The sequence below is a fragment of the Vicugna pacos genome, chromosome 34 (genome assembly GCF_048564905.1).
Source record: "Vicugna pacos chromosome 34, VicPac4, whole genome shotgun sequence".
Taxonomy (NCBI): domain Eukaryota; kingdom Metazoa; phylum Chordata; class Mammalia; order Artiodactyla; family Camelidae; genus Vicugna; species Vicugna pacos.
In genome coordinates, this window is record NC_133020.1 from 21048285 (window position 1) to 21066691 (window position 18407).

Genomic DNA, 18407 nt, shown 5'->3' on the forward strand with positions numbered 1-18407 from the left:
CTGCAGATGAACCCGTCATATTGGAGTATACTTACACGTGTGTTTCTTCGTTGTGCACTTAATTCTTTGTGATACGGAGGGATATGTGTGTATATAGGTATTAATCTTGTCAGTGTCTCACAAACACACAGCGAGTACTCAAGAAATGTTAGTTGAGTAAGATGAAATGTAGGGAAAGAAATTTAAACCTGGAGCTTACAAGAAAGGATAGCTTTTCCAATTCTGTTTTTCCTGTGTGACGACTGGATACTAAAACCTGATGAAGGTTAGAAAACAAACTAAAACTCAAAACCAGTTTTGCTTATGAGTTTAAATACAGAAATTATTAATAAGACATTGGCAGATAAAATCAGTATTATGATAAAAGGATGATATTCTCACCAAAAGGAGTTTATTCTGGGAATGCCGGAATGGCTCAATGTATCATACACAGTTATTAAATTATAGATAGAAGGAAAAGATAACCTTGTAGTATTTGACAGCTGTCTCAAAGACATTAGGTAAAATGTTACAGTTTGAAAACTAAACCAAATGAACCAAAAATAAGAATTGAATGATACTTTCATAGCATTATTTAAATAAAAACCACTCAATAATTGTGTGTTATAAACATATTTCAAACTGATAGCCACCGTAATGCTCACTGTGACATACTAGACACACCCATTAAAGTCAGGGGAGGGCAGAGGTAGCTGTGTTCGTCAGTATTCAGCATCGTTCTGGAAGTGTGAGGCAGTGCAGTTAGAAGGAAGTGGGATAGGTAATACAGGAATGGCAATGGGAAGGACAGGGCTAGATTTTCATTACAGTGTAGATGGGAACGTTAACGTCAAGATGTTGCCCTCCCGCAGATCTGTAACTGTGATGTAACCCCAGGGGAGGTTTCCTTGAAACGTGCCCAGGTGATGTTGCAGTTTGCAAGAACAGTGCAGGAGCCCATGCTTAAGCTGGTCTTGATACAGGTATTTGAAACTCAGTGATGTTAAAATGTGTGGTACTAGCCCAGGAACAGACAGATCAATGAAACAGGGCGGAACCCAGAAACAGTGCGGTTTTGAGTATGTGGCGCATGTTCTGGAATAACGGCCATCTGTTCGGAGGACAGTTCCCTCGTTACGTCAAATTAAATTCCAGCTGAAATAAAGAGCTACTTCTTAAAAAATGCAAACACTAGAAGAAAATGTAAGTTGAAAGCTTTTAATATAATCTTGAGATAGGAAAGACTCTTTTGTTACCATAGCAAGAACCTTGAATAATTAAATTTGTAAATGTTAGAAAATACAATTAAAAGTTAAAATGATAATTTAGGGTAAAACTTTGTAACATGTGGCTAGACTATTACATAAAGATTGTTTCTGAAATAATAAGATGCTAGAGGCACTTGGTACCACTTTTCTTGTTTACCAAGAAATTATCTACTGAGCCTCTAATGCGTATTTGGTCCTGGGATGGGCGCTGGGTGTGCATTTGTCGTGCCAGAACACGTGGTCCGTGCCCTCCGAGAACTTGAAAACCTGGTGAGAGACAGTAAACTGGTGACTGTGAGACAGAGTAAGTTAATTGAGTCTGATGACGTGGGGGGGGGACTTTCTGTAACAGGGAAGCGTCTCTGAGGAGGGGCCCTTTAAGGGAGAGCTGAGGAGAGATGGATGGTGTTGCTGAACATTTGGGTAAAATCATCTCATGAAGAAGGCTGACAGTTCCAAAGGCCTAATGGGAAGGAGTCTTGAGGAATTAGCGGGGAGCGCAGGGCAGAGCACGCAGTGTAAGGGGAGGTGGAGCAGCTGAGAGCGGGAAGGGGTAGTAGCCAGGGCGGACTCCTTCATTCCACTCGTCACACGTTGTGTTGGGCACAAACCTGTCTGCAGAGCACTGGGGAAGTGGCGGTGGACAGGGAGAAGTCCGTGCCCTCTGGAAGGCAAAGCACTTGCCTTCATGATCCTTGCAGATCATGCAACAGTGTTACTCAAACTACAAGAGAAAACTGTCCCAGTGTTTCATCAAGGGAGTGATAAGATCTAGTTTAGCTTTTAAAGCAGACTCTGGTCGTGTTGAAAATAAACAGGGGAGAGAGTCAAGAGTGCACGAGCAAGTCTAGTAACAGAACGTGCCGGCTCTGATCTAGGTTGGGTGAATGGCGACGTGTCCGTTGTGTCACTGGTGCGTCAAGAACGGCAGAAAGAGTTGCGAGTTGGCAGCACGGGCTGCCCGTAGGTTTTATTGTTGTTGGATTATTGACCATCTTTTACAAAATCGGTATTTCATCAAGTCCAAGGCTCATAGTTTTCCCCATTTTAACAGTACGAAACTGAGTCTTAGCCTTGACGGCGTCTGACGGCGTCGGGCAGCAGGGCAGCGGTGCTGCTGATCGCCGCCCATGCACCCGTGGCCACCAAGCCTCGCCGTGTACCGCTTCAGTGGGTGTTGTGAGCACGTTTCTCATGGTCCCCTTCATTGTGGTTCGGGGTGTCTTCAGTAATACTGTGCTGTGACTCAGCATTGAAACGAAAAGTTACTGGTACGGAGGAAGTTATAAAAACAGTTCAAAATGATATATGATTAAAACTCTATGGTTAAATAAGTAAAAGAGAGTCTTGCAGTCAGTGTAAAATGAAAATTCTGAATGACACAAGCTTGGGCTATGATTTATTTGGAGACATGTTCTTCTTTCTTGCCCACAAATTAAACAGTGGTACTGTGTGACCATCCGTGGTGTCTTAGATTTGAAATACAGTGACATAAAAATGGCATTTATATCCAAGAACCTTTGCGATTAGTTTTCCGTTTTGTTTGTAAACATGATTCTGTAGATGGCAGGTAAATGATCCCTGAAGTAAAAGCCAAAGAAGAACATGAAGTGTGAATTAAGCGCTGTCTTTGCTGTTTGTGCTGAAGTTATGTTGTTACGTGACTTGTCTGTCAGCCTTCGCGTTGTTCACTGCAGTGCCTTGCCTTTGACTGGCAGAAGAGGGAAGACACCTGCTGGACAGGCACTGAACTACAGCCAGGACAGCGCCTGGGGCCGGGGCGAGTGGAGTGCGAACTGGCTGCAGGGTATATACCAAGTTTTGGTTCTCAGTCTGTTGGCAGAAAATACCCAGGTTGGCTGTGGAATTTTTGGATCTGCAGTCCACATGCATTGTCTATAAGCTGAATAAATAATACGTTTCAGAACTGCATGTGCTCCAGCTTTTTAAAAGTGTAGATCCTATTATGATGAACAAAATACTGATCTGTTTTAAAATATTTAAATTTATGCTAATTTTTGTTTCTGTAACGTTTCGGTCGACAGACCTGGTTTAGTGCAACTGCTGTCCCGGGAGGACGTGCAGCAGTGTTTGAGGTTAGAGGTCCTGCCACCCTCCCCGGCCCCGGCCGGAGTGCTGACTCTGGCTAGCGTGTCTCAGGGGTGCCTGTCTGCGTCACTGGCAGTGGTAAGGTGGCAGCATCTTTCTTAGCGGAGTGTTTTGTCTTGCCGGGGCTAACTGTGAGGGTTACCGTGATGCTCACGAGCCTTGCTTCTAGGCTCTGTGGGGCAGGTCTAGATAGCCTTCCCTCTGGGGCTGCAGTCCCTCTGCCCCCAGGACCTGGCCTGGCTGGTGTCTCTGCTCAGTGCCTCGGACGTGCTCTCCACTCGGGCGTTTTGGGCCTTGAATTTTTCCCACCCCAGGCCAGTTCAGTACCTGTTCAACTCGTCGCTCTCTGGTCCTGTGCCCGGTGGTTGTTCTTTGTCTGACATCGTGGTGTCTTGCCCTGTGCACACACACTCAGTGTGTGGTCAGAGGCTCAAGGGGGCCCTGCCAGGTTGGACGTTGCTGCTTTTCTGGCCAGCTTCCTGCTCTGCGCTGTTCCGCTCCGCACATTCCCACTGTCTTTAGGACTCTTATCCACCGAGCTCTGCAAGACTGCTCTTTTCTGTTTGACCTTCCCCTCCCTGCATCACACAGTGGATAAGAAGTCTGGACCATGACCTTGTTAGTGTGTCTTCTCTCAAGGGTCTTAGTCCTATGTTGCTTGTGTTCCGGCGTCTGAAAACAGTTGCATTCTGTCTAGTTTTAAAATAGTTTATGACAGGAGGGCCAGTCTTCCATCTGTGATGTCAGATTGTGTTGACCTTGTAGAGAGTGAGAAGTAAATGGGAAACCCACTGAAGAATGTGAAACAGACTGCAGCCGTGATTTGTTGACGCTTTATCAAGATCATCCCATTGCTTTCTTTAAAATGGACAGAGGAAACGGGAGAAGCTTGACTAGAGGGCCTTGTAGTAACCCAGGCTTGAACTAGACTGGAAAGGGGCTGAAATGATCAATTCAAGAAACGTTTTGGAGATAGAACAGTGAAGACCTGCTGTAGAATTGGTGGTGGGAGATGGAGATCTGGGAGGCATGAGAGGAGACACTCGGGTGTTTGGCTGGGGCCCCTGGGAGCTAGTGCTGCTCACGGAGACGGGGAGACTCAGCGACCGTCACAGGAGGGGCTGGATCAGGGAAGAGAAAGTCAGGAGTTCTGTTTTGGATAAAATAGGTTTGAGTTACCTAGTGGACACCTGAACAGAGATGCCGCGTGGGCAGTTGGGTGTATGAGTCTTGAAGTCAGAGCAGAGAGCAGGTGTGGACATCTGCCAGCATCTCACTTGAATCTTGTGTGGGAGCAACGTAGCAGATGAGAGCGTTTAGATGGAAAAGAGAAAAGGGTTTAGGGCTGATCACCTGGTCACTGTAGTGTTGGGGGGGTGCGTCTAGCCACCAGTGTCTGAGGAGTGAAAGGCAGTTTTCACAGACTGGCATGTTAGAGAAGAAACTTACCCTGGATATAACACAGCGAGTGCCAGAGGTGGGCCGTGCAGCGCGCTGCTGGGGCGACACGAGGTGGTGCACGTCCCACAGCGCCCGAGAGGAGGGCTCAGAAGATTCCCTCTGTAGCCAGTTCTCCGAAGCCCGTGAAGCACTCACCAGCGTACCAGCCACTGTTGTGGGCACTTTGGATCCATCGGTGAACGAAGCAAAGGCCTGGCCCTGGTGGCACGAGTGTGCTTACTGAGGAAGATTGAAAATAAACAGAACAGGTGACAAGTAAGCAGGCTGTGGGACATGTCGGAGGACAGATGTGCGGGAGAAGGGATGGGAGAGGCAGGTAAAGGGAAGGGGCAGGTGGATTGTTTATTCTTTCAGTTTTCAGGTGTAAAGTAGGGTAGGTCATACTAAGAATATTAAACATTACTTTGTTTTTTATGAAAAACTTTAAACTTACACTTCTTTTCTTCATCATAGATCTTAAAGCCCATCCCTGACACGCTGTCACTTACAGACGTGACACTTGCAGGCTCTAGTGTGCAGCTCTGAAACAGGTGGACGGCCTCCTGCATAACCAGCGCCATGGTCGCAGCTACCGGTCCTGCTGGTGTCAGAGACGTCGGACCCAGGGCTTGACGGGACAGACGTTGAGGCAGAACGTTTAGGAGCATCTGGAGCAATGAGGAGGCTGTGGGCCTGGCTGCTGGGCCGCAGGGAGCCCCGTGTGGCTGCCGCGTGGGGACAGAGGGCGGAGTGGCAGAGACGAGGTCTGGCAGGCTCAGAGTCACTGGGGGAGCCACGACAGGGTTGGAGCAGGGGGTGGTGAGGCCAGCCAGATTCGCGTTTAAAAGGGTCACTGAGCGTTCTGCTGGGGCCTGCAGGGCCTGGGTAGGAGGTGGCGGTTGCGGCAAAAGGTGCCTGTTTGTTAGTGGCTCGCCCCAGGTGGTAGCCGTGGAGGTGGTAAAAAGCTCTTGCATTTTGAATGTGTGCTGAAGGTAGAACTGACTGGATTTCCCGACTGGTTGGCTGGAGTTTGAAAGAGAAAGAAGGTTCATAGTTTTTTGTTTTGTTTTGTTTTGTTGTTGTTGTTGTTGTTGTTGTTGTTTCTAGTTGAAGTGTAGCCATTTTACAGTGCTGTGTCAGTTTCTGGCGCACAGCACCGTGTTTCAGTCATACACGTACATACGTATGTTCCTTTTCATCTTTTCCGTTGGAGGTTCTCGTGGGTTTTTGACTGGAGTTACTGGGAGGATGGAGCAGGCTTGGGGGCCCCACCAGGAGCTTAGCCCAGAGTGGGCAGAGTTTGAGGTGTTTATTACACACAGTGTGTGGGTGGGATGCGGGCTGGGGGGTGGGGGGAGTGTTTAAGGCTGGAGTCGGGGAGGGAGGTGGCGGAGGGGGCGCTGGGCAGTCAGTGCTTTGTGTCGCAGTGTCAGCTCAGACGGGAAGCGTGGATGCTCAGACATGACTGGTATTTAAACTGTCGACTGTTTCTAATTTAGAACTTTTGTCACATCATGTCAGGAAGAGGACTCAGTGAAGTTTGTGCTTCTGTTTTCTGTTTCTCTCAAACCATTTTTCCTGGTCAGGCAAGAATGACTAAATTAGGCGACAGGTGTAACGGAAGCGTCGGGCGCTGCTCAGAGGGAGAGTATCCGTCTGTGCGCTCTGCGGTCACCGGGGACCGTGGAAGCGCTGACTGATCGAGAGACCCCCCAGAATCTGACGAGGGAATAGCCTGAGGGGGTCTGGTGACTCCGGGTGGCCCCCGAAGACGCTGGCTGTGTGCTCTACCGTCTCCTTCATTTTCCTGACCCTGAACTGACTGACGTTTGGATAAAAAAAAGCTACGTTTTTCTGACACTCGCTAAACACGGACTCTTTAGGGAACGCGTTCAACTTACATTCTTTCTCATTCTGATCGTCGTAGCCCCTGTGGAGAGAGCTTCCCTCCCGGGCAGCCAGGTGCTGGGGGCCGCGGGCGGGAGCTGAGGGCAGGGTGCTCTCCGCGGCTCCACGCGGTGCGGACCGTGGCTGCTGTGCTTTCTCCTCCTACAGAGGGGCTGTGCCTGACCCCCCTCTGGGTTGCTGGGGTTCTGCTTGTCCGTCTCCCAGTCATAGCGCAGCAAGAGCGATGCGCCAGGCTGGGCGTGTGCCTAGCTTCCCCTGCGGTGGCCGCGGCGTCTGCCTGCCTCCTTGCACGTAACTAGGTGTTCGGAGACAGGGACCCCTCCCCCCGCACCCCTTGGTCCGAGTGCCGCCTGTGGGTTTCCGGATCCACACGGGAAGGTCAGGGAGACAGAAAGCGGTCGGGTCTCACGGGGCTGGGGTGATCACCCTTTGCACGCAGCTGCTGCCCACTCCCCTTGCCTTGTGAAAAGGAGGACGCTTACTCTCCTTCTGCTTCTCTTGTGCAGGAGATGCATCGGAGATTTGAGAGCGCCCCCGACTCTGCCAAAACGAAGGCTCTGCAAACGGTTATCGAGATGAAGGTGAGTGGGAACCTGACGGAGGCTCTCAGGTGGTCGCACCCTCTTGTGTGAGTCTTAGAAGGGGGTTCCCTCCTTCTGTGGCCTGAGAAGCAGCAGGAAGACTTAATGAAGATGACGCGTTGGAAGAACTTCAGTTTCATTTCCTTTTGTCCCGCATTTCTCGAAATCAGATGTCCTCAGACCTTTTGATCTCAGGACCCCCTATTCTCTTAAAGTGACTCATTTCATTTATTTTCAAGAAAATGCCTGCCAAATATTAAGTCCGTCCGCCAGTCCTCCTCTCGAGTAAGACTCGGGCTCCATGAAAAACGTGCTGATGCAGCTGGCAGCTCGAGGCGCCCCAGGTGCTGTCCCGGGGGCAGGGCCACCTCCGCCGCAGAGAGGCGCCTGGCGCCTTCCCGGTCCCTCACACAGTGTTGAAAACATGTACCCAAGGGTGCCACATAGCAAAAGTGATAAAGTCGCCAACGACATTCTTCGGTGAAGCAGTGTTTTAACATTTTTCTTCCTTCTTTTTCTTTGTTTTTCCTGTGGGCCGACACTGGAGAGCACAGGGGCTGCCGGCCGCTTGGTGCAGTCGGTGCCGCCCTAAGGCCCGAGCCCCTCTGCCTGCCTTTTGTACCTTTGGTGCAAGTGTTACCACAGTGGGAAAGGCACACAGAGTCACAGACTGTTAGGAAAATAGCTTTGACTTCTCGGCACAGCTAGGAGGCACCCCCAGGGTTCCATGGACCAGACTTTGAAAACCTCTGCTTTCAGTTACTGAACAGTTAGAAATCTTTAGGCTGCAGGGACGTTAGCCAAGGCGGTTGGTGACTGAGTTGAGCTTGCCTTCTGAGTTAAGTCCCCCGGATTCAGAGTCTGGCTTCACTTAGTCAGGTGTGCGGCACAGAGCAAGGAACCTAGCCTCTCGGTGCCTCAGTTTCTTTCCTGAGAAGTGGTGATAAAAATGGCACCCATCCTGTGGGTTGGTTTGTGGTTTCAATTAGTTAAAACAAGTAGAACCCCTTAAACAGGACCTGGCGTGGAGGAAACATGCAGCGGTAGCTGCTCCTGCTGCTGCTGCTTTATTAACAACGTGTGCTTTCGTACAAAAGCTGGAAGACTTGGAGACAGGGACCCCCGCCCCTGCTCCCCCCTCCCTCTCTGTTTCTCTCTAACCTCTTCATGTCCCTTAAGAAGTTTGGCTCCGCATCCTGACATTTCCGGGGAGATTCATAGGAATCTTAAAAGTGAATTTTCACTCGGTGCGTTGAAGTAGTTTGTTTATTCTTTATGTGCCGGGATAATTTTAAACGAGGAAGTCAAAATCTTGGTTTAGATTAGAATGTCTCTGGTTGTATTAATTTAATGTGTTTAATTTCGAACCAAATGTAAATTTCATTTGAATAGATTTGTAAAAGAAGTTTTTTGCTGTGTTATTTTTAAAGCGAAGCCAACGCAAGTCAGAGGAGTACAGCCCCGCCCCCACAAACCTAAAAGCAGTTGTGATTGTCTCGCGTGAACCCTTTCCCTCTTGTCTGCGTGCTCTCAGAACTGTGCTGGCAAGGAACGTCAGTCAAGACGTCCTCGAGGTCAAGTGAACGAGAGGAAGTCAGGCTCAAACTTTCTCCCCGAAGGGATGGTGTCTCTAGAATCCCAGATAAAATGAGTCTGTACTTAATCTGTGCCCTTTAAGGGCTCTATTTCTTAGGTGAATAAGCACACACAGCTGCGGGTGTGAAAGTGTCCATTCTGTGTAGCTTTTCTGTAATTGATGACATCTGAAGTCACCTGGGGATATGCTAGGCACTGTGATGGACAAAGCCAAGAAGATGAGTGTAGAAGGGTGCACCAGGAGTGGTGTTTGTGGTGATGCTGACTTTCAAGGACAGTGATGTTTCTTTTTAAAAATTAATGTGAAATGTTTCAAAGGCATGGTGAAGTGTAGTGAACAAGTAAGATGACTAATCCCATACTGCCCCTCGTCTGCAGGGGATACGTTCCTAGACCCTCGGTGGATGCTTGAAACCACGGATAGTACCAAACCCTGTGTGTGTGTGTGTGTGTGTGTGTGTGTGTGTGTGTGTTTTCCTCTACATACATACCTGTGATAAGGTTTAGTTTATAAATCAGGCACAGTGTAAGGGATTAACTACAATAATTAATAATAAAATAGAACAGTTACAACACTATACTGTAATAAAAGTTATGTGAAGAATCTCTTTTTCTCTCTCTCAGTATCTTATTGTACAAATCTAATGCCTTTCCCATCTTAACTGAGCACTTACCATTCACCGTGGCCTTAACTTCTGCAGTTTGAGGTGCAAGAGCCGAACTAGAACAAATTTCCTTTCCCCTCATCACAGTTTCACTGACGGAAGGTCCGTTCTGACCGTGGATCTCAGCGACCCCAGCATGTGCTTGTTTTTCTTTCCTTAGTGAGAGCTCTTGCCTTTTCCCTTAGAAGAAGCGCTTTGCGGCTTCTCCTCAGCAAATGTGTATTGCTAGTGTCACCATTCCTTTGCGTTGGGGACAGTGCTAAGTAACACAGAGGTCACCTGAACACAGCGCTGTGATGCCAGGATGGTCCCTCTCACAACTGAGACAGCTGCTAGGTGACCAGCGGCAGGACGTGCCGGACAAAGGGGTGACTCACGTCCTGCGTGTGACAGGGTGGGCTGGGGTGAGATTTCATCATGTTGCGCAGTTTAAAACCCATGAGCTGTTTATTTCTGGAATGTTCCCTGTGATATTTTTGGACCTCAGTTGACGTTGGGTGACTGAAACCACAGACAGCAAAACCGCAGATAAGGCAGGACCACTGAAGGATAAACCGTGACCGTCAACGTGATTCTTCACGCCTTTGCTTTCCCGCGGCGGGTGCTGTCAGAGCTTTATTGCCGCCGGTACAGTTACGCACATCACTGTGCAAGTCTTTGAAATGCTCTTACCCTGCTCCCCACTCCTCTTGGGGCAGAAATAAAGCTTTTAAGAGTCATCATGTAAAGTGTTAAAATATTATAGCTAGAGAAGATTTTATTACTGTTAATATGCAAAATTTTTCACTAGAAATTTGTTGGCCATAAAGTACTGAGAAACTTTAGCTAGTTTTCCATCGCTTCTACTGCTTTAGTTAATACGCTCAGCTTTCATCAAAAGGTGCAGAGGAAGGGATAGAGGAAAAATCATGTTGTAGATCTGAGTCCTCCTCCTCCTCTCACCCAAATGGCCATGAAGGATGTGTGTTAGAAGCAAGGTTCCAGCTGCAGTTTTTCCACATATTTGCTTATCTTTATTAAGTTTAATATCCATAGAGACAGGCTCGTTCACCCGCTCTGCTTTTTTGAGAATACGTTAACGTCTCAATCTCCCATTGTCCTCAGGATTCAAAAATTTCCTCTATGGAGCGTGGGCTCCGAGACTTGGAAGAGGAAATTCAGATGCTGAAATCGAACGGGGCTCTGAGTACTGAAGAGCGGGAGGAGGAAATGAAGCAGATGGAGGTCTATCGAAGCCATTCTAAATTCATGAAGAATAAGGTAATGGTGTCTGACGCCGTAATTTTTAAAAGGGGTTCGAAAGAAAGGTTGACGCATATCCCTGCTTCTTAGTGATGAGGGACTTCACCTGGTTTTTTATCAGGCTTCAGGGAGGAATTCTTGTGATATAATTCTTCCGAACAGAATGTCCCCAGAATTAAAGTTAGAATTACTCGTATTATATAGTTGTTTCAGATTTCACTTCAAGTTACCTGTATGAGGCTTCCATACGCACCGTCACAGCTGCACATTTCATACCTGTCAGTGCTGCTGAGGCCGTCAGTGGAATTCCGTCCAGATGAGTTTTTCTCACTATATGAAACGTCACGTTCCCTACCTCCAGTGAAATACTCTAGAAGTCAGAATCCTGAGGCTGAACCTGCCTCCTCCCTTTTATCCCCCGAAGTGTAAATAAAATTGTCTTTTCCCTTCAAACACAGCTCTGTAAAGGAAAGCCCTTCGCGCCCTCCCCTGGCGAAGGTCCCTGTGTGGGGCTCGTTGTCGCCCACGTGCGCTTCGGTGTCTGTGCAGGGAGGGGGCGCCGCTGAGACGTTCGGTCTGTACTGAGGACCGCAGTCACAGGATTCCCTCCTGAGATCCAGGGGCATTTAGCTTGATCCTGTAGACGGTTTTAGGCAAACTGAAGGATTTAGTTTATTACCGTTACCAGTTTATCAAATTTGTAGTGTTTTAATTAAAGATAATAGTTTCAGTTATAAAATACTAGCTTGAAAATAAGTGTTCCCTCACCCCCGCCCCGCCCCAGTCCCAGCCGTGTCAGTGCCCCGGCTTCTCCGAAGTGGACGCTGTGTCTTTAACGCCCCAGTGGTGACTCCCTCTCCGGTTTCTGGCTTCTGGCTGTGACGCCCACGGCTGCATGGAAGCCAGTGGGATACTCCTCTGTGAGGTTAGGGGTCTGCTATCAGTGACTGCAGCCAATTTCTTGTCACTTTTAGAGGGAAAAAAATCCACATATCCAACTTAGTGTTAGTTTTGATTTTTCACTCTAATTTGAGAACAAAGTAGCATATAATCTCTGCTTCCCATTTGCTGATAAGCACATTCCAGTCCATTTAGAAAACCCTGTGAAACAGAGAAACCGCGAGGGGCCTTTGAAGAGGGCGTCAGGGGAACAGATCTGACTGTGTGATGTGTTATTGTTATTTCCAGTTACTGCTCTGGCTCAAAAGCAGGTCATAAGAAGACCTCAGCTGACATATAAGTGAAAAGGAATAACAATGTCGTGGCAGGTAGAGCAACTGAAGGAGGAGCTAAGTTCCAAAGAGGCTCAAGGGGAGGAGCTGAGAAAGAGAGCGGCTGGTCTGCAGGCCGAGGTCTCTGCCGTAAGATGCGCTCTGTGCGGGCAGCGACCCCGCAGCGGGACCCTGCTGGCGCTGCTTCTGGGGGCTCACGCGTCCATCCTCTGTGGCTGGCAGCTTTGCCCCACCCTCGCACTAACCGGCCTGCTCTGCTCTTTAACCGACCCCTGTCCACCGGTTCGACCGCGTGTCACCTCGTGTGCAGTGAGCCCTCACGCTCTGGAAGCCCTGTGCCTGGTTCTTTCTTGTCGCTCTTGTCACCCTGTGGATGGTCCTTCAAAGCCTGGTTTCTTCCTCAACTCCTTTCCTGTTCCTGGATATTCGTTGATTTATATGAACGGTCTCTCTTTCTTCTTAGGTACAAAGAATACGCAGGTGTTCTAGGTCCACCACCCAGTGTTTGTTTGGATTTGATTTCTTGAGTAAAGTGTTTCATCTTCATAGGTAGACATCATTTTTAAATCCCCAGAGGTGATTCTGCAACACATTTTACTTTCTTTAGGACAGATGTATAGAAAGTGATTAGCTTATACAGAGTTATCTAGTAAGTTAGAAGTAGCATGAATCTTGAAGCCTCCAAATCTAGTTCAGTCTGTTGTCTAAAGAACTTGAAATTCCATTTCACACTGTAATCAAATAATAATAACATAGCTAACACTTCTGTAACCTCCCAGGGTAGGTATGGTATTGACCCAATTTATGGGCAGGGAAACTGAGGCGACACAGTAGCGCTCAGGAAGCATGGCTAGTAAGAGGCAGAGTTTGATTTTTACACAAGCCATCTGGTTCCGGAACTGGTGCTGGTAAGCTGTCCACTCCACTGCCCTGCCCTGGGCCGTGCACACGTTAGTCCCCCGCAGTGTCGGGAAAAACTGCTTCTGAAAATAATGATGGGATAAGACTGGAATGCAGCATTTGAAAAAAAAACCTTGTGCTGATTCGATGTGTTTGCTGTTTATGGGCCCATTTTATAGTGTAGATAAGAGTGAGATATTTTGTCTGAAGGGGTCCAGCTTGGTTTGTGGTACACGTGTGTTTTCCAGAGGAGAAGGTGCTCTATAACTTTTCTCCGCTACGGTTGTTGATTTCTTTCTGTGTCAAACAACAGTCTGCACACAGCACAGTGGCACTGGTTTTGCTTTCTCCCTCTGGCTGATTAGGAAGCCAAGGCTTAGAGAGGTGGTTACTCCAGAAGTCACTCGTCTTCACAGTGATTGACTCCAAAGCGTTACGCTCCTAACTTTTAAGGAAAATTTGCGCTTCTGAACTCTGCTTCCCATTTAGAGCATTTTCTTCTCTCTCTCAGGCTTTATGATCAACATAGTGTCATTTGAAGATTATTTAATGGTGCAGGTGGTGGGGAAACTGAGGCTTTATGTTTGCGTTGGATCACATGATCAGAGGTGGCTGGAAGTGTGAGGAATCTTTAAGCCGTGTTCTTTAGCTGATGAAGTGAGAACATTTTGAACGTTTGTTTCTCCTGAATATTCATTCACACAACAAGTGCGCTTTTAGTGCATCCCGTGTGTTAGGGGTGGAATAATACAGTGTGTGCTTTCTGCTGGTGGAGGGGTGCCCTGAAGGACGCTGCACCGTTGGAGTCTGCGGTCTCTGCCGGGCGCGTGGCTGTATTGCAGGGTGGAGACGACTGCTGTTTACAGTTGCCATCCACTGGTGCTCTTAGTGCAGGGAGCACACAGGAGTAATTGTTGAAGGAATGAGTGATTACATCTGTAAACAGAGATTTCATTCATGTGAGAAAAGTGCTTGTCGTCTTTCTGAGACAAAAGAGTAAGCTAGAGCTTTATTTTTAGTGCTCCTTAAACATCTGATTTTAATTAAAGTAAAATTTATTTCATACTTCCTCGTGGGAAACTGTTCTCAAAAGCTTCGTCCCTTACGCCTTAGATGATTACCGTTAAAATACTTTAGATACTTTCAGTTTAAAAAAAGTACTTTTTGCTTCATCAGTGGTACTGAAAGAAATTTTTTGCCCTGAAAGTGACTTCTTGTAAAATGCATAGTTTGAATAATTAACCTTTACTTTAGTGCACAGCTACCTTGCAGTGTGGAAGCTGATCTGATTTCTGCTGATCTGGCGTACATTCGGAGTAAAAGACTAAAAGTTCTTAGAAACACAGTAGAAATGTAAAAGGAGAAGTTTGAAATAAAGTGTTTTCTAAGTGAAGGTGAGAAGAATGTATAGAGGACCAGGCGGCACCTGCTGACTGACGGCCCACTCTGTCAAGAGTCCACATGCGGAGTCTAGAGAGTCAGGTTTTACGCAGTCTCTATTTAGGTTGTGTACTTTCATCCAAGTAGTTGAGCTGACATGCTGTAGACAATACAAACTTTGGAGGTGGAATCTTTTTTTAGGTCAATACCCCTAACTCATCAGAACTAGAGGATTTTTTTAAAAGCACATGTTTATACTGCCTTGTGACACTGAAACGGCTTCTCAAAGTGAAAACTCCACGTAAGCTTTCATTTGAGAATGAAAAGACAAGCAGAGCAGCAGCTTTTGAATTTAAAGAGCAATCCAGGAAGTTTCTTCTTCTCTCTCTGTTCCATCTCCTCTGATCCTGCTTTGTGTTGTGACGTTTATTATGACTTAACAAGGTGAAGGTGTTCCAGCCCAGGTGCTTCCTGCTGGCTCATAGTCATCTCAAGTGCGTTGGGGTCTCTCTGCTTCCATTCCTTTCCTAAGGGATTTCAAAGTGCCTAGGAGACACAACAGGTGAACACTGGAAACTGTGCTGTTGGCCGAATAAGCTTTCTTAGGGGTGGCGGGCCGTGGGGAGGAGTGGTTGTCTAAGATTAGATGATGCAGAAAGGTGAATTACGTCCTGCCCAAAACTGAATGCTGCGCATCTTGCGGCGGCTCCGTCAGGGACGCAGGCCGGAGGTGGCGGCTTTACGCTGTTTTCCTGTTTCCTCTCTAGATTGGCCAGGTGAAGCAGGAGCTGTCCCGGAAGGACACGGAGCTGCTGGCCCTGCAGACAAAGCTGGAAACGCTCACGAACCAGTTCTCAGACAGCAAGCAGCACATCGAAGTGCTGAAGGAGTCGCTGACCGCCAAGGAGCAGAGGGCCGCCATCCTGCAGACAGAGGTGCGAGCGCTCGGCCCGGCGGGGCGCGGGTTCCTGACGCCTCTTCCTGCGCTTTACCTGCGCGCGTTCTGTCACGCTGAGATGTGGGGTCTGTGGATAATGTGGCTAACTACCACCGTCTTGTTTCTTCTGTTCGTGGATCAAACACACTAAAGCTGGTGTGGTGTATGCGTGTTTTTGACGCTTCAGGCTTGAAGCCTGTACTTCTAAGTGTACTTTAACATCATGAAGTGAGAAGATAGGTGTAAAAGCGTTTGTTCTCACCTGTGGCAGATCTTGCGGTCTTGGACGGCCGTGAGCTTGGTCAGCCTGTGTTGGGTTATTAAGTGTCCTTAATTTTTTTAATTTAATTTTTTATTTGAAGTATAGTTGAGTTACAGTGTGTTAGTTTCAGGTATAGAACAAAGTGATTCAGTTTATGTATGTGTGTGTGTATATATTTTTTAATAGAATCTTTTGCATTATATGTTATTTCAGGATATTGAACATAGTTCCCTGTGCCGTATAGTGGGACCTTGTTGTTTATCTATTTTATATTTAGTAGTGTGTATCTATCAATCCCAGACTCCTCATCTGTCCCCTCCCTCTCCCCTTTGGTGACCATAAGATTATTTTCTATGTCTATGAGTCTGTTTCTGCTTTGTAAATAAGTTCATTTGTGTCATTTTTTAAGATTCCGCAAATAAGTGGTATCATATGGTGTTTGTCTTTCTCTGTCTGATGTACTTAGTGTGATCATCTCTAGGTCTGCCATGCTTCTACAAATAGATTTCATTCTTTCTTATGGCTGAGTAATATTCCATTGTGTATGTGTGCACACACGCATACACACACTCATGCATATACACACCGTGTCTTCTTTATCCATTCCTCTGTCAGTGGACTGTGTCCTTACTTTTTGATATTGTGAATAGCTTTTCGTAGGCAAACTGGAATCTAAGGATGTTCGAGGTAAATCTCGCTTGAACTGTAGATCATTAGACAATAACATGCCTTCCTATCCTGTCTGAAAATAAAGTTAGCCTTTTTAGAAGTCTTAGAAGACTGATCTGTCAGCCTTGATTTGAGGTAAGGACACACTGAACAACTGCAGACAGAAGGGAGTCTGTCATACCTGCAGTGAGAAAGAAAGGAGTCTATTTGGATTTACTGTCTTAAGGAAAATATTTTCTGAAGACCCATATGGAATGGAGAGTTTAGGTAGGACTGGGTAAGCAGTTCTGCTTTATGGAAGGAAAAAAGCATGTAGTATAATTCTTTTCTTTTGAAGGACCAGATAATAGATAAATAAAGGCACCGTTTAATGAAAAAAAGGAATGAGTAGTAAAAAGAAGGCATAAAAATGTCATAGACCCAGAAGTTCATACCTTCTAGTGAGGAGGAGTGAGAAAATGACCAAAACATTTCATGTACTGCTTCATTTTTATACAGTCTGAGACTGTTGAAAATTAAGAGATTTGGAGAACATCTCTAATTTTCCTTACGACTTGCACTTCTTGTACTTTAATCATGTTTCATTTCATCGTGATGTCAGCTCCCCAGCCTGCAGGGATGTTTGGGTGTAAACAGGCCCTGGCCCCGGTGTCACAGCTGCTGAGGTTGGACTTCAGTGTTGCCGCCTACACCAGGTGCAGGACCGCGGTCCTGTCCCTTGAGCTCGTTACGCCTCACTTACGCGCCTGTAAGACGGAGAGGCGTGCCCTTTCTGTTGGGTTGTGGTTAGCATTGAACTAGTCCGCTTGTGCCGAGTGCCTGGCACATGGTAAGGTCTCTGCACCTCAGTTATTGGCATCAGCATAATTCTTGTAATATAATCAGCTAATACATGTAAACCATTAAAATGGTAAGAGAACATCGTTGCTTCTCTTTTCATTAGCATAAATTTTATGTAGAAGCTCTTCTCTTTAATATTTTTATTAAGCTAAATTAAGGTTTATTCAAGGAGTTGAAAATATAAAATTATCTGGAAAATGCAGTTTAATTAATTTATGGCTTCACTGGTGTTTTTCACATCAATAAATGGCGTGCATGCAGTACTACAGAAGGGTCAGGAGAGGGCGCCAGTGCCTTAAGGGTGAGCCTCCTGCCCACTTTCTTGCTGGGATAGTCTTGGGTGGCGGTGGCAGGTGTGCGAACCAGAGAGCCAGGCAGTTGGTCAGTGGCAACGCAGACGCTCAGAAGCCCGTCACCACCGAGTAGCCGACTTTGTCCCCTTGGTAGTGTTCCTGGAGCTGGGTCTCACGCGGTGGTTCTAGCTGCTCAGAGAACACAGGGTGTGTTTGAGGTCGTTCTTGGATAGTCTTTATATTTGTTTTCAGCCGTTGGGGAGTAAGTGAGTTCCGGCAGTTACCCCAGTAAGTTCTTAGGACAACCGCTCAAGTGTAAGTGTTTCATTCCACAGGATGACAGTAGAAAAGCTAACTTCCCTTTGAATTTGGGGTGATTATACGAATGTAATATGCTCATTGGGATTTGCTTTTCTTCTTAAGTTACCCTGGTGGCACTTGGCAAGGGTCACTTTTCCCAAAGCAGCTTTCTCCTGTTGGAGCCCATAAAAGGCAGCTTGAACCAGCTCTTTAAAAATTCTCACCTGTTTCTAGAGTTTGCTCTTTTTATTTTTTATTGAGGTACTGTCAGTTACAATGTGTCAGTTTCTGGTGTACAGCAGCACAATGTCCCAGTCATGCATGTACATACGTGTATTCATTTTAATTTTTTTTTTCATTAAAGGTTATTACAAGATATTGACCATAGTTCCCTGTGCTGTACAGAAGAAACTTTTTAAAAATCTGTTTTTATAGATAGTGGCTAACATTAGTAAATCTCAAACTCCCAAATTTCTCCCTTCCCACGTGCTTTCCCCGGTAACCGTAAGATCGTTTACTATGTCTGTGAGTCTGTTTCTGTTTTGTAGATAAGTTCACTAGTGTCTTTTTTTTTCTTCTTCTGGATTCCACATATGAGTGATATCATACAGTATTTTTCTAGCTTACTTCACTTAGAATGACGATCTCTAGGTCCATCCATGTTGCTACAAATGGCATTGTTTTATTCTTTATCCAGTCATCTGTCGATGGACATTTAGGTTGTTTCCATGTCTTAACTATTGCCAAGAGTGCTGCTCTGAACATTGGGGTGCATGTATCTTTCCGAATTAGAGTTCCCTTTGGAT

The 18407-nt window shown here is 46.6% G+C and overlaps 2 protein-coding genes across 8 annotated transcripts in view; one reads left to right on the forward strand and one right to left on the reverse strand.

Moving 5' to 3' along the window:
• Positions 1-18407, reverse strand: part of FBXL14 (F-box and leucine rich repeat protein 14) — a 429592-nt gene that overhangs the window by 153946 nt on the left and 257239 nt on the right. The window lies entirely within an intron of this gene.
• Positions 1-18407, forward strand: part of ERC1 (ELKS/RAB6-interacting/CAST family member 1) — a 294829-nt gene that overhangs the window by 77113 nt on the left and 199309 nt on the right. For 4 of the 7 annotated variants that reach the window (XM_072954473.1, XM_072954472.1, XM_072954475.1 and 1 more), the window contains exons 4-7: positions 7211-7285; positions 10651-10806; positions 12057-12140; positions 15068-15235. In XM_072954473.1, the coding sequence (XP_072810574.1) occupies positions 7211-7285; positions 10651-10806; positions 12057-12140; positions 15068-15235 (483 nt within the window). The remainder of the gene's footprint in view (positions 1-7210; positions 7286-10650; positions 10807-12056; positions 12141-15067; positions 15236-18407) is intronic. The other 3 variants (XM_072954474.1, XM_072954478.1, XM_072954477.1) reach the window with 1 other exon arrangement.